Below are 16,048 nucleotides of genomic sequence, written 5' to 3' on the forward strand. Positions count from 1 at the left end.
TTATATTTATGTAAGTTCAGCCATAAAACATAAATGTAAGTGGAAAAATTCCAATGTATAGTCGATAATAGAATGTTTTGCATTTAATAGTCATAGACTATATTCTAGACAAAATTTCAAGTAAAAAATTTCCACTTATTTCTAGGCCAGTCTGAAAAGTAGGGCACTGTGCATGCACAATTTTTTTTTCATTAAAAAAATGCACGTCAAGATTTAACGTTTTTCATGCCTGGTTTCTTAAAAAAAATGTGCATGTGCAGTACTGACGCCTAAAGCATGCTAACATAAATCACGTGTGCATGCATAGACCGGAAATTTTGGTACTCGTGCACGCGCGGTCACGCATTTTTTTAAACTTGCACGCACAAGATCTCGTCGAAAACTGCCCTACTTTCCAGACTGGTTTCTAGGGCGGACAACGCTCATAGGGCTCCAAATATTTCCACCTTTTAGCATAAAATTAATGAAATTTTGTGTTCAATAGTCGTAAGAAGATTCGACCTAAGAAATTTTTCCCTTTTATTAAATACTTGAGATAATGTTTAGTTACTAAAATTTTAACCAGACATTTGTTTTGTACAGGAGTGATTTTTTATAAGATATATACTAGATATTTAATTATGGTTTAAAAAAGGATGTTAATGTACAACTAAACCATTTTTTGGGCAAAAAACAACATTTCTAACTGATTGAAGCAATAATTAAATAACAAGAAAGGTAGGGCAAAAACCCAGCTTGTTTAACTATGAATGTGAGTAACATTTAACAACTACATTCTTTGAAAACATAGTTTTATTTTATTCTTGCAATAAAGAGTTTTGTTATTTTGTGAAATTTAAAATAACCTAATTAAATAATTTAAACTAAGTTATGATAGCTATTATAATTTATTTGTAATTACAAACTTACAAGAAAATAAGATTTTAAACCAAGTTTAATTATAATTTAGGATTCAAACAAAGATGTTCCAGTTACTTCTGAGGTTGCAAAGTTGGATGAAACTGAGATAACTGATACTTTAATGCAAAAAGAAGAATTTAGTGAAGAATCATCTGGACCTAAGGCTTCAGTAAGCTTATAAAATTTTCTATTATGCATTGTAAACATACAAAAAGCAACAGAATAAATGGTTTTACTAAATCAAAGTTTCTTGTTTTATATACTTTTTATTAAACTTGAAGTAACCTCATGCTAATACAACTTAGTTTTAAACTTATATGTATTAACATAAAGCAAACTGTAAATTTTGATCTTTTTAAAATTTTGTTAAAGAGATGGTTCGGTCGTAGAGTTTCTTTTTTTAATTATGTTGTAATTTTTCCAACTTGCTTGAGGATACCATTATTTTGAAAATTGGTCACGTAGTTTTTGAGATATCAGGATTTGAAGGTAAATATTGTAAATAGGGAAAGTCCCAACTTTCGCGAGTCACGTGACGCCCGACGTCATCGTCATAAGATCATATGTTGGCACCATAGGAAAATGACATTATTTTGTCCTCTCTGATCCGTTTGTTGTACTTTTTTTAAAAATTTATTTGCAGAAAACAAACTTAACATAAAAGGCAATATTTAGCCATATTATATAAGACATTTTTTACTTTTAAAGTATTTTTAATTAGGTATATTTAAAAAAAAGGCTGTATTTAAAAAAATTTTACAAATTATGGCTATGCTGTTAATTTTGAGAATTTACCAGCCAGAAACGGCCAATATAATGGCATATATATATGTATGTTTATGTATATATTCCAACCTTTCAAAATTACCGAAAACATTTTACAGAATAGACATATTTTCGAAAAACAAAATTTCGAAAAAGATTTTTTTTCGAATTTTTGGTTTACTTTTTTTCCGGTTATTTCATTTTTTTAATTTTATTTCGGTTTTTCGCGTATTAATGGCAGTCATTTAAAAGGTATATGATCAATTAAAAGGTATTTTCCACTAAAAGTTCAGGCTATATGGGGTTATTATAAAAATAATACCGGCAGCGTGGTGTAGTGGTAAGATCACTTGCTACACCACATGAGGTCGTGGTTTCGATCCCCACTGATTTCATGCTGTAGCGCCCTTGAGTAAGGCAAGGCGCTTTAAACGGTATGAACTCCTGCTGAGCCAGCACTTAATCTGCAGCATAATTATCGGGCAATTATAATCTATAATATCCCAAACTGCTGTTAAATCTGATGTTAAATCGCGCATTCGACTTTTCCACATCGAGGATAAATATATATACAAAAAAATGACTTATTGTCAGTAAACTAGCATATTTAAGCATACAATTTTTTGGGTAAATATTTATTTGGTTTAATGTTTATGGTTTAAACATCAGTTTAAAATATTTACATGTTTCTGTTTGTTATTTTTAGATTACGTCTAATTGCCTTTCTTGAAGCAAAAAAAGAAAAATTTGGTCCCCAAGAAATGACCAACGACCAAGTTGACAATAATTCTATCTCAATAGAAAATACAACTTGCGACAACTTAATATCTTCAAAAAATTCTGTAAATTCACATACAGAAAAATCTTTATCGCCCCTTTGCAGAAAATAGCATCAGAATAACATTTTAAAAATGTTAAGTGTTTTTTTTATCTATATATGATTTTTAAGTGTAATTTTTTTCGTTATTTTTATCTTGTTTTAATAAAATTCTGTAGTTAGAATTTGTTAATTTGTTTTAAATCACAAAACATAATTTATGTGTTTTTTAATTTAATAATTTTTAATTGAAGTTTATAAATTCTTTATTCATTATTACAATAAAAATAAATTTGTAAAAATTGTAGGTACATTTTTACTTTTACATATTGACTGTCGTAGAGCCCCTTTTATAACGATTTAGTCAAAAGTTATATATATATATAATTTTTTGTATGTATCTTTATCCTCGATGTGGGAAGGTCGAATGTGCGACTTCAACATAGAGTAACATCAGTTACTCCGACCCAGTCTCGAGTTGCCTTTGGCAGTTTAGGATATTATGAATTATAATTGCCTGATAATTATACTGGTGCTTAAGTGCTGGCTCAGCAGGAGTTTATACCGTTTATAGCGCCTTACTAAAGGGCGCTACAGCATGAAATCAGTGGGGATTGAACCCACGACCTCATGTGTGGTGTAGCAAGTGTTCTTACCACTACACCACGCTGCCAACATCAGTTCGTCCGACCCAGTTTCGAGTTGCCTGTGGCAGTTTGCTATATTATAGAATAAAATTGCCTGATAATTAAGCTGCTGATCAGGTGCTAGCTCAGCAGGTGTAAATGGCGCTACAGCATGGAATCACTGGGGATCGAACCCACGACCTCATGTAGTGTAAAAAGTGTTCTAACCACTACATTACGCTGCCGGCTATGTAAAAAAAAGTTGTTATGATAAGCCGACTACGGTTGGGTAGTGTTAATAACGTTCTTTAAAAGCCATTACATAAAAGGATTTTAAATTTTCATATTATTAATTTAGTTTATTTTAAACTTAATTTAGACTGTTTTTAGTTTAAACAATTATGGATTCGTGTGACGATTTGCTGTACCTTTACTTTAAATTAATAAAAATCGTTTTTAAAGAAATTGTTAAATACATTTAAATAAAAATAATTAAAAATTGTTTTAAAATGTTATTTGTTAGTGTAATATTTAATTTTTGTCAATGCACTTTACTTAAACAGGATGTTGACAATATATCACAAGCAACATTTAATTTAAATAAATAAGCCTATGTTACATATATAGTCTATATTCAATTCAAGTCATTTTTGACAAATGATTTATTTAATATGTTAATATACAGGTAGTGCAGTAATCGTATAATTTATTACATAAATAAACCATAACATAGATATAATGACAGTATGTGCAAGTGTCTAGGGAGTTAGAAAAAGTTGCTTTAGAGTTGCTTGCTTATTTTGAAAACAAAAATTGTACCTAAACTATAAGGTTTAAAATTAAATTTGAATTTTTTGTTATGTTAAAGTTTAAAAATGAACTACTACTTGGTTATTGCTCTTTTGACACTTGGATGGAAAGTTTATGGAAGTGATTACTATGGTTATTTTGACTTTGATTATAGTAAATTTGACTTTTCGAAGTATGAATTTAATGGTTGAGTTTCAATTTTATAAAAAGTTAATATTCAAAATTTTTTATTTTTAATCCGCTTTTATATTTAACTTTTTACGCATTAACGAAATTTGGGCAGCGCGGTGTAGCACACGGCAGCGTGATGTAGTTGTAAGAACACTTTCTACACCACCACCGGGTTGTGGGTTAAATTCCCACTGCTTCTATTCTGTAGCGCCCTTGAGTAAGACGCTATAAACGGTATAAACTACTGCTGAGCCAGCACTTAATCAGCAGCATAATTATCGGGAAATTATATTCTATATAATATCCCAAACTGCTAAAGGCAATTCGAGATTGGGTCAGATTAACAAATGTTACGTTGCTATGTGTTTAGGTTGCGCATTCGACTTCCCACGTCGAGGATAAACATATATACAAAAAAAAAACTTTTTTATATTTAAATTTTTCACGCATTAATGAAATTTTGGCAGCGTGGTGTAGCACACAGCAGCGTGGTGTGGGGGTAAGAACACTTGCTAAACCACCTTGGGGTTGTGAGTTAAATTCCCACTAATCTCAATCTGTAGCGCTCTTGAGTGAAGCGCTATAAACGGTACAAACTCCTGCTGAGCCAGCACTTAATCAGCAGCATAATTACTGGCAACTAATATTTATAATATCCCAAACTGTCACAGGCAACTCGAGACTAGGTCGGAGTAACTAATGTTGCTCTATGTTTAGGTTGCGCATTCGACCTTCTTATATCGAGGATAAAGATATATACAAAAAAAATTAATAAAGGAAAAATTTCAAAATCAAATTCATGAATAAAAAAAGCAAAAAACAGACGTTACTTCAGTACCAAAATATGCACAATAATCTAGAACGGTAATTTGTATTACACCCTTTTAATTTTAATACAGGTTTTCTGATTATGAAACCCTTGATGAATATTCAAATCTTCACCCAGAATTATTTTTTGAATGTCCATATCGATCTGATGCATTTTTCTGTAAGAGAGGCCCAAACAAAACAATTTGTTTGCGAAACCAAATATACAAAGGCTTTGATCGAACATGTTGTATAAGTTCCTATGATCGAGGGTTTCAATGCTCAAGTAATTACCCATACTTCTTACCCCAAATTCTGTTGTATGATTTTATTGCCGACTGTCAAAACGGAGAAGATTTGTGTTTTAACAAAGAAGAAAATGTAAACACTAGGTAAATATAATTTTTATTACTTATGTTTTTAGCATGTCAGTAATAGTAACAATTATTTGGCAGCATGGTGTAGTGATCAGACTACTTTCTACACTACATGAGGTCCTGGGTTTGATCCCCACTGATCTTTTGCTGTTGGGCCCTTAAGTAAGGCGCTAGAAACGGTACGATCTCCTGCTAAGCCAGCACTTAATCAGCAGCATGAATATCGGGCGATTATAATCTATAATATCCCAAATTGCCAAAGACTACTCAAGACTGGGTTCGAAGTAACAATTGTTACTCTATGTTTAGGTCGCGAAGTTAACCTTTCCACATCGAGGATAATTTTATATAAAAAAGAAGTAAAAATAATATTTTCAATATCATGGTTTAAAAAATCATAATTTTTTAAATTTGTGTTGCAATGGTTGTAGAAAGGGCTTCTTACCAAATTGTAAATTGTGCAATTTATTGTGAAAAAATTATTTGCTTTTTTTTGTATATATTTTTATCCTCGATGTTGGAAAGTCGAATGTGCGACTTTCACAAAGAGTAACATCAGTTACTCCGACCTAGTCTCGAGTTGCCTGTGGCAGTTTCGAATATTGTAGATTACAATTGCTTGATAATTATACTGCTGATTAAGTGCTGGCTCAGCAGGAGTTCATACCGTTTATTGTGCCTTACTCAAGGGTGCTACAGCATAAGATCAGTTGGGATTGAACCCACAATTTTATGTGTGGTGTAGCAAGTGTTCTTACCACTACACCACGCTGCCGGTATATTTTTCGTTTAATGTAGGTATCTTTTAGCTTTGTTCAAATAAAAAGTTTGGTGTTAAACGAAACTGCTTGTTGGAAATGCTTTGATTCCACTTTAATCAAAAAGAAAAGTGTTTGTGATGGAAAAATCGATTGTCCAGATTTATCGGATGAATGTCTTTGCCAAAATCAACCGAAAATGTTCACAGAATTATGCAAACATATCACATCGTTTACATCAACATCTACCAGGTATTATGTAGTTAAAATTTTATGTAAAAGGTTTAGAATTCTGTTTAAAAAATTTTAAACTATATAAAACTTTAATACCCATATTAATGTTCAATTGTTATAAATATATATATTTCTTTTTGTATATATTATTATTTTTGATGTAGGAAAGTCAAATGCGCGACTTAAACATAGAGTAGCATCAGTTACTCCGACTCAGTCTCGAGTTGCCTGTGGCAGTTTGGGATATTATATAGATTATAATTGCCCAGTAATTATGCTGCTGATTAAGTGCTGTCTCAGCAGGAGTTCATACCGTTTATAGCGCCTTACTCAAAAGCGCTACAGCATGAGATCAGTGGGGATTGAACCCACGACCTAATAAATGGTGTAGCAAGTGTTCCTACCACAACCCCATGGTGCTGGATATATTCTGGCAATATCGCATAACCAATTTTACGAAAAGAAATTCAAAATTTTTAACATTTGTGAACCCAGAACATCATGTTGCATTTAAAACCTGACTGAAAGTATTTTAATATTTTTGTTATTTTTTACAGTATAAAAAACAACATCTGTAAAGCTGGGGAAATCGTATGTGATAATACAACTTGTGTGAACAAAACAAGTGTTTGTAATGGGTATGTGGATTGTGAAAATCAAATGGATGAAAAGTAATTTATTTTTTTACAGTATTTTTTTAATATATCTTTATCCCTGATGTGGAAAGGTCGACTTCACGACCTAAACATACAGTAACATCGTTACCCTGACTCAGTCTCGAGTTAAGTTTTGCCAGTTTGGGATATTATTGCCCGATAATTAAGCTACTAATTAAGTGTTGGCTCAGGAGGAGTTTATATATGGGCTCGATCCCCGCTGCTTTTATAGTGTAGTGCCCTTGTATAAGGCAACTTAAGACTTGGACGGGGTAACTAATGTTACTTTATGTCTAAGCTGTGAAGTCAGCCTTCCCACATCAAGGACAAATTTATATAAAAACAAAAAACATGATTGTATAAACCACATGTAAGATACAAAACATTATAATATCTATTTGTTTCAAAACTTTTAGTTTTTTTTTAATTTGATTACTTTTTATGCTATGTTTAGTCTTCAGTTTTGCCATTCTCCGATATTGTGTACTGAAGCTTCAAAACAAGGACAAAAGTGCAGGTGGAGTTTTTATTAAGTGTTTAGCAAATTTAATAAATTTGTGAATTTTGAGACTTAAACTATCTTTTCTTCTTTTTTTGTTGTATATACATTTATTCTCGATGTGGAAAGTTTGGGTAACTATGCTGCTGATTAAGTGCTGGCTCAGCAGGAGTTTAAACCATTTATAACGCCTTACTTAAGCAGTGGGGATTGAACCAACGACCTCATGGTGGTTTGGCAAGTGTTTTTACCACGGATTTTTTATTAAAAGGTAAAAAAAACAGCAGGTGGTGTATTAGTTAGAACACTACTACATTACATAAGGTCCTGGGTTCTATCCCCAATGTTCTCATGCTAAGCCAGCATTAAATTATCAGACAATTATAATCTATAATATCCAAAACTGCCAAAGGCAATTCATGACTAGTTTGGGGTAACTAATGTTACTCTATGTTTAGGTTGTGAAGTCGATCTTTCCACATTAAGGATAAAGATATATTTTAAAAAAATTAGTAAAGTCAAACTTAAGATAAAAACAAGAATTATTCATTAAAAAGGTAAAATAAAACAATTTCAACCGGCAGCGTGGTGTAACGGTAAGAACACTTGTTACACCACACATGAGGTCGTGGGTCCAATCCTCACTGATCTCATGCTGTAGCGCCCTTGAGTAAGGCGCTATAAACAGTATAAACCCCTGCCAAGCCAGCACTTAATCAGCAGCATAATTACCGGGCATTTATAGTCTCTATAATATCCCAAACTACCACAGGCAACTTGAGACTGGGTCGGAGTAACTTATGTTACTCTATGTTTAAGTCGCGCAATCGACTTTTCCACATCGAGGATAAATATATATACAAAAAAAAGTAAAATAAAACAATTTGGTTGTAGGTGTGAAAGTAACTCTAAATGTGTCGTTGAAATTGGTACATTCTGCGATGGTTTTCCAAATTGCGCTCCCTATGATGACGAATGCAGTCCCCAATGTTATAGAAATATACAACATTTAAATCAGTGCTCTATAGATGATTCGTTCGGGTAAAATTATGGTCGTTATAAAACTACACTTTTATTTTTTATCCTATAAATAATGTACAAAAATAATGTTATATTTTTAAAATCTGATTTTATCTTGTGTGGTGTAGTGCATCGGCAGCGTGGTGTAGTGGTAAGAACACTTGCTACATCACACATGAGGTTGTGGGTTTAATTCCCAGAGATCTTATGCTGTAGCGCCCTTGAGTAAGGCGCTATAAACGGTATGAACTCCTGCTGAGCCAGCATTTAATTAGCAGCATAATAATCAGGCAATTATAATCTATATTATCCCAAACTGCCACAGGCAACTTAAGACTGGGTCGGAGTTACTAATGATACTCTATGTTTAAGTCGCGCATTCGACTTTTCCACATCGAGAATAAAAATATAAAAAACATTTTTTTAGTGACTTTGGTTTCCATCCTGATAATATTAAGTATTGTAATATATCTTCAATTGCATACAATCAAACTAATTGTTGCGTGGTCCTTCAGAAATACCGTTTAGCAAAATGTTGCAATGGAAAAATAGAGTTTGGAAATAAATTTGCGAATTACTTGGGTTTAAAAGATTTTGGTTACTATCATCCATCAGATGATGAAAATTTAAAATTGTGCCATGAGAGAAAACGTTTTTTTTGTCAGACAAATAATGGAAGGGTAAGCCTTTTTTTGTATAAATTATATTTGATGTGGAAAGGTCGACTTCACGACCTTAACATAGATTAACTACCGTTGCTCTCACCCAGTCTCAAGTTGGTATGGCAGTTTGGAATATTATAAAATATAATTGGCTGATAATTTTGCTGCTGATTAAGTGCTAGCTCAGTTGGAGTTCATCAGGTTTATTCTGCCTTAGTAGAAGGGCGCTACAGCATGAAAGCATTGGGGATTGAACCTAAGACCTTAAAAAATGTAGTGGTGTAAATGCTCTGACCACTACACCACGCTGCCAGTGATTTTATATGATCAAATATGTCGAAATTCTGAGACCTCATGGTATAAGACATTTTTTTTGTAGGTGTCTATTAGTCAACAAAAAGTTTGCGATGGAATAATAAACTGTGTTAATCAATCTGATGAAATAAGTTGCACCAATAATGGCAGATTTTATTGTGAAAATAAAATTCCATTGTTTGTACCAAGACAAAAAGTTAGTTTAATAACTTAAATTTATTGAGTAAATCTTTTTTTTGATTATATATATATCTTAATTCTCGATGTGGGAAGGTCAACTTCTTAACCGGCAGCGTGGAGTAAAATATGGTCTTAAACTGACATTTTACGCGGCAATTTCGTCACCGACCGCCCAGCGTTTTTTGCAGGCTGAACCTTCTGGCCGAAGCTTTTCACGGCCGAAGCTTCTGGTCCCCGTTCTGACCACTACACCATGCTGCCGGTAGTTTACGTCAGTCTTCCAATCTGTCTTCAAAACCCACTTTTTCTAGTTATGTTGATTAAATAATAAGTTGTAATTAAACAGGTAGGGAACGGTGTTTTTGACTGTAAAGATGGAACAGATGAATGCCCTTCAAAACAAGATATCATTTCATCAACACAAAATCTTATCGGAAATAATATTTTAAGATATTTTGGAATTTGGTTTATGGGAATTTTTGCTATCTGTGGAAATTTGGTAAAACCTTTTGAACAAGAATACTTTTTAATTTTTACTGATTTTTTTATTCCTAATGCCACATTTTTTTTATTTTTTTTTTGGTTTTTCGCGCATTGATAAAAGTAAATAATAAATACGATAAACAATTAATATTACAACAATGCGACGGGAAAAAATAACTTTAATGATTTAAAAATCAATTTAATGATTTAAAACATGCCAAAAGTATTAATGTTTACAAAAAGATTTTAAGTATGTTATGGCATGGTCACCAAACCCCGGCCATATGTTATAATGTTAATGCGGCATTGTGCAACCGGCAGCTTAATGCATTGGTTAGAACACTTGCCTTTACTACATCAGGCCCTGGGTTCAATCCCAGTTGCTCTTATGGTCTTGAGTAGGGCTTTATAAAGAGTATGAACTTCTGGTAACCAAATACTTAATCAGCAGGCAAGGCAATTATAATTTATATTATCCCAAACTGCCAAAGGCACCTCAAGACTGGGTCTGGGGGACTGATGTTACTCTATGTTTAGGTCACAAAGTAAACCTTTCCACATTAAGAATAAATACATATAAAAAAAATTTAGGCTGTAATTGGCGGAATCATAAAGAGTATAAGAAATGAAGCATCTAAATCTATATCTGCAAACGAAATATTTGTTATAAACTTGGCAGTTGCTGATTTTCTTATGGGATTATATTTAGTATGTCTCGCCATTGTTGGGGTGTATTATCAAGGTATGTAGGTGAATAACCGGCAGCGTGGTGTAGTGGTAAGAATACTTGCTACACCACACATGAGGTCGTGGGTTTAATCCCCACTGATATCATGCTGTAACGCCCTTGAGTAAGGCGCTATAAACGGTATAAACTCCTGCTGAGCCAGCACTTAATCAGCAGTATAATTATTGGACAATTATAGTCTATAATATCCCAAACTGCCACAGGCAACTCGAGACTGGGTCGGAGTAATTTATGTTACTCTATGTTTAAGTTGCGCATTCGACTTTCCCACATCGAGGATAAAGATATATACAAGAAAATAAACAAAAAATCATATATTACTTAGTTAAACAGAATTTTTTTACAACTTTACTTATTTTAAAGCAAGTTTTATAATTCTTTAGATCGATATTGTGCATATAGTCGAATATGGAGATCTAGCACCTTGTGTACTGTCTTGGGTACTCTTATTGTGTTGTCAAGCGAGACTTCAGTAGTTACAATGGCTTTATTGACATCCTATCGTCTTTTTTGTATTTTAAAGGTAAATCGTAACAAAAGGGGAAGTTCTTTTTATATATCTCTATCCTAGATGTGGAAAGGTCGACTTTCGACCTACCTAAACCTAGTGTAGCCTCAGTTACCCAGACCCAGTCTCGAGTCGACTTTGGCAGTTTAATATTATAGATAATAATTGCTTGATAATTAAGCTGCTGATTAAGTGTCGGCTTAGCAGGAGTTCATACTGTCGTCTACAGCATGAGGACAGTGGGGATCGAACCCCAGACTTCATGTACTGTAGCAAGTGTTCTGACCACTACAACACCATGCAGGCAATAAATTGAAATTATCAGACTAAAAAAAACATTTTTTTAGCCTTTTGCATCTCTGCATTTTCCTAAAACAAGACATGTAGTTGTTGCAGTTTTGTTGACTTGGTGTTTTTCTGCTGTGCTTGCATTTATACCACTTGCAAATGCCTTTCAAACCATGTTTACTCCAGAAGTTAATTTCCGTACTAAAAGTCCTTTCTTTAACTCAACTGAAGTTGGCTTTAAAGGTCAAGTTTAAAACATTTTTGTTTTTTTATTTATTTTTAAATATAAAATTTTTCAAATTTATTCCTAATGTTTTTTTGTATACATCTTCATCTTCGATATGGAAAGGTCGAATGTGCGACCTAACCTTTAACCGGTAGCGTGGTGTTGTGATTAGAACACTTGCTACACCACACATGAGGTGATGGGTTCAATGCCCACTGATCTCATGCTGTAGCGTCCTTGAGTAAGGCGCTATAAACGGTATAAACTCCTGCTGAGCCAGCACTTAATCAGCAGTATAACTATCGGCCAATTATAATCTATAATATCCCAAACTGCCACAGGCAACTCGAGACTGGGTCGGAGTAACTTATGTTACTTTATGTTTAAGTTGCACATTCGACTTTCCCACATCGAGGATAAATTTTTATACAAAAAAAATAAATAAAAAATAAAGTAACATCATTTACCCCGACCCTGTCTTAAATTCTTTGTGGCACATTAGAATATTATAGATTACCTTATTATTAAGCTGCTGATTAAGTGCTGGCTCGGCAGGATTTTATTTCGTTAATGGCACCTTTCTTAAGAACGCTACAGCATGAGATCACTGGGAATTAAACCCAAGAAATTGTACTGACCACTACACCAAGCTGACAGTGTGAACCCTAACTTAGTTTAAAGTTCATTTTTTAGTTAAAATATCAACTTTTTGTAACATTAATGTAATTGATTTAGATTATCAAAACTTTCTTATTCTTCGAACTAAAATTTACCCTGCAAATGTAACTGAAGAATATTTAAACTTATCGCCTTTGATTATTGATCAAATTAAGTTTGCAAAAACATGGTCAGAATTACAAGACATTCAAATGAAGAGGTTTCCAGATTTATCCTTACAAATATCAAAGTATTTTGGGTAGGTTTTACAAAAAAAAAACATGTAATAATTCTGGAAAAAAAAAACATTTAAAATTATTATTAATTTTTTTTTTTAGATATTATAGCTCTCAAAGTGTGTGTATGCCGAAGATTTTTGTAACTAAACAAGATCTTTCTTGGCAGTTTTCCATTGCTGTTATGACTTTCAACTTTGCAACCTTTTTTTACATTTTTGTTGCTTATGTTGTAATTTACAAACATTCACAAAGAAGCAGGAACCTACAACTTACAAATGATAATGCTATTGCTCAAAGGGAATTAAAAAAAAGAAGTAAGTAATATACCGGCAGCGTTGTGTAGTGGTAAGAACACTTGCTACTCCATGCATAAGGTGATGGGTTCAATCCCCACTGATCTTATGCTGTAGCGCCCTTGAGTAAGGCGCTATAAACGTTATGAGCTCCTGCTGAGCTAGCACTTAATCAGCAGCTTAATTATCGCTCAATTACAATCAATAATATTTTAACTGCCAAAGGCAACTCGAGACTGAGTTGGAGTAACGTTTGTTAATCTATGTTTAGGTTGTAAAGTTTTTTTTTGTATATATCTTTATTCTCAATGTGGGAAAGTCAAATGTGCGACTTAAACATAGGGTAACATCAGTTACTCTGACCCAGTCTCGAGTTGCCTGTGGCAGCTTGGGATATTTTAGGTTATAATTGAGCGATAATTATACTGCTGATTGAGTGCTGGCTCAGCAGGAGTTCATACCGTTTATAGCGCCTTACTCAAGGGCGCTACAGCGTGAGATTAGTGGGGATTGAACCCACGACCTCATGTTTGGTATAGCAAGTGTTCTTACCACTACACCACGCAGCCAGTTAAAGTTGACTTTTCACATCAAGAATAAAGATATATACAAAAAATAATACTGTGCATTTATTACACAATATTTAAATAGTATTCACTAACGAAATTTATATTTATTTTTAGTCATGCAAAAGAAGATTATGAGATTGGTGTTCACAGATTTTTGTTGTTGGGTTCCTATTTGTATTATGGCTTTCTTAAAAATCTCAGGAGTTTACATTTCTGATTCTGCTTATGCGTTTTCTGCTATTATTCTCTATCCAATTAACAGCTCACTTAACCCACTTTTGTACTCAAATGTGCTAGACAAAGCTTGGGCCAGAATCAAATTGATTTTTGCTAGAACGAATAAACAAAATAACAATCAAGAAAGGTCAAATCCAAGGAACAACACAAATGAAACCAAACTTTGAAAGTGTAAATGCAAAGTGTTGGATGTGGTGTGATGTTTGTATATATATTTATATTGTTGTCATTTTTTCTTCAGTAATAATATTAATGAGATATTTTTGTTTAATTTATTTCTAATGTTGTATATGTGTTTATAAATACTAGGAGATCCCACCCTACAGTCGAAATTTAAACTGTTGTAATATGGTCACAACTCTCAACTTATATGTGACTGCGATGAAAAACCTGCACACCACAAACAACATTTTTATATATTTTGTAGGCCTATAAATTGGACATATATTATACAAATTTGTACTTGGGTGCAGAAATATTTGTAAAAGTAATATGATTATGGTCTTTTTATATATTTTAGCAATTTTTATTGAATTTTGTGTTAAATATTTTGGTACTTAATATTCTGTGTGTTTTAAAAGATTTTTAGAATTAAATAATGTCTTAAAAACCACACTTAAAAAATGAATTTAAAAATATGGAAGAAAAATTGTTTAAGCTTTGCTATTATTAAACTAAAATAATAAATATAATCAGACAAAACAACCGGTAGCAACTAATTATTTCATTACCCCGTAGATAAGTAGGGGGGCACTTAATTATAAGATAAAGGGTGTAGTGATTAAAACACTTTGTTTCAATACTGGTGCTTTGGTGCTTATGGGTTAGGTAATACAAGAATATAAAATTCTTAATTTTTTGCTAACTGCAAAATTTTTTAGATAGCGTTCATAATAAAAAAACCCTACATACGATCCCGCTTTACTCAAAGGTGCTTTAGCATAAGGAAAGCGGGGATCGAATCTTTGCCTCAAAACATGAGGTTCTGGGTTCGATCACCACTGCTCTCATGCTGTAGGGTTCTTAAGTAAGGTGCTATAATTGGCATAAACTCCCTTTAGGCTCAGAAGCTTAGTTATTAGGGTGTTAAAATTTATAGTTGCCAAAGGGAAATTATAAATAATCCTTTTAATCAAATTATATTGTTTTTTTTTAATTTTAGAATTTATGCTTATAAAGTAATTTTATTTTTTGAGACTATTTAAGTTTTTAAAATCGAAAATATTTAAATTTTAATCAGCTTAACTAAACATTTTGCATTTTAGCTATACGTGAACGCCAGGCTTTTTTTCTACTAAAATTTTACGACAGTTGCCATTAATAAGACCTGGAAAAACAAAAAATATTTTTTTCCGGTTCCAATAAAATGGGACCGACCGCAACCGAAGGAGCCCAAAGTACCGGAACTGTTTTTTTTGCAAAATCAAAACAAAAACAAAACGAACGACTGGCTACAGCAACAATAATATACCTTTAACTTAATGCGTAATAATTTGCATCATCAAGGCAAGGTGCGGTCAGGCAATTAGTAAAAAGGCAAAGCACTGTTGTACTGTACCTGTGGGTTATTTTATAGCTTAGTTATGGGTGGTAGTGTAAGAAGTCAAGTATTTTAGAAAGAATTAAAAAAATCTTCTTATTAATGTTTGGATTATAAATTTCATTATTTAAAAAATCCAAAACACACTTTTCCATGTCAGATGGTTTAGTTTATGTGCAATTAAAATATTTCTTTATTTTCGATGTAGAAAGGTCGACTTTACAACCTAACCATTAACTTGGGTTTGGTGACCATGCCAGCATGTTTTAAATCATTAAATTGATTTTGTCATTTTTTCCAGTTGCATTGTTGTAATATTAATTGTATATCGTATTTATTATTTACTTTTATCAATGTGCGAAAAACCAAAAAAAAAAAAAAAAAAATAACATCAATTATCCCAACCCAGTCTCGAGTTGCCTGTGGCAGTTTGGGATATTATAGATTATTATTGCCCAAATAGTTAAGCTGCTAATTAAGTGCTAACTCAGCAGTAGTTCAAATCGATTATAGCAGCTTACTCAAGGGACTACAGCATGAAAGCAGCTGGGATTGAACCTAGCACCTTATGTACTGTAGCAAATCACGCTTTGTGTTACAACAATTTTTTTACCAACTTTTTATTCTTATTGCAATTTGTTAATTTTTAGAATAATACTAAAG

The 16,048-nt window shown here is 32.7% G+C and overlaps 1 protein-coding gene and 1 long non-coding RNA gene across 2 annotated transcripts; both read left to right on the plus strand.

Moving 5' to 3' along the window:
• The first annotated feature begins 580 nt into the window (after positions 1-580).
• On the plus strand, positions 581-2,748 carry LOC145759815 (uncharacterized). The gene is made up of 3 exons (XR_014286539.1): positions 581-717; positions 950-1,069; positions 2,372-2,748. It is a non-coding gene; the product is annotated as an uncharacterized LOC145759815 (long non-coding RNA).
• Positions 2,749-3,846: 1,098 nt separating this feature from the next.
• On the plus strand, positions 3,847-14,263 carry LOC145760308 (uncharacterized). Its single transcript, XM_082574175.1, has 16 exons — positions 3,847-3,852; positions 3,977-4,038; positions 4,989-5,288; positions 6,083-6,283; positions 6,823-6,936; positions 7,376-7,438; positions 8,315-8,461; positions 8,868-9,120; positions 9,482-9,613; positions 9,944-10,096; positions 10,672-10,822; positions 11,212-11,351; positions 11,684-11,867; positions 12,586-12,766; positions 12,846-13,060; positions 13,723-14,263. The coding sequence occupies exons 1-16, from the start codon at positions 3,847-3,849 to the stop codon at positions 14,010-14,012; spliced, it is 2,592 nt and encodes an 863-aa protein (XP_082430301.1). The 3' UTR covers positions 14,013-14,263.
• Positions 14,264-16,048: the final 1,785 nt, after the last annotated feature.

Source organism: Corella eumyota, chromosome 7 (genome assembly GCF_963082875.1).
Source record: "Corella eumyota chromosome 7, kaCorEumy4.1, whole genome shotgun sequence".
In the NCBI taxonomy this organism is placed as follows: Eukaryota; Metazoa; Chordata; class Ascidiacea; order Phlebobranchia; family Corellidae; genus Corella; species Corella eumyota.

Excerpts from the sequence above, each read along its gene's own strand:
- LOC145760308 (XM_082574175.1), top strand. Across the intron at positions 10,823-11,211 it reads TGTTGGGGTGTATTATCAAG|ATCGATATTGTGCATATAGT; the intron begins GTATGTAGGTGA and ends ATAATTCTTTAG. Across the intron at positions 13,061-13,722 it reads AAGGGAATTAAAAAAAAGAA|TCATGCAAAAGAAGATTATG; the intron begins GTAAGTAATATA and ends ATTTATTTTTAG.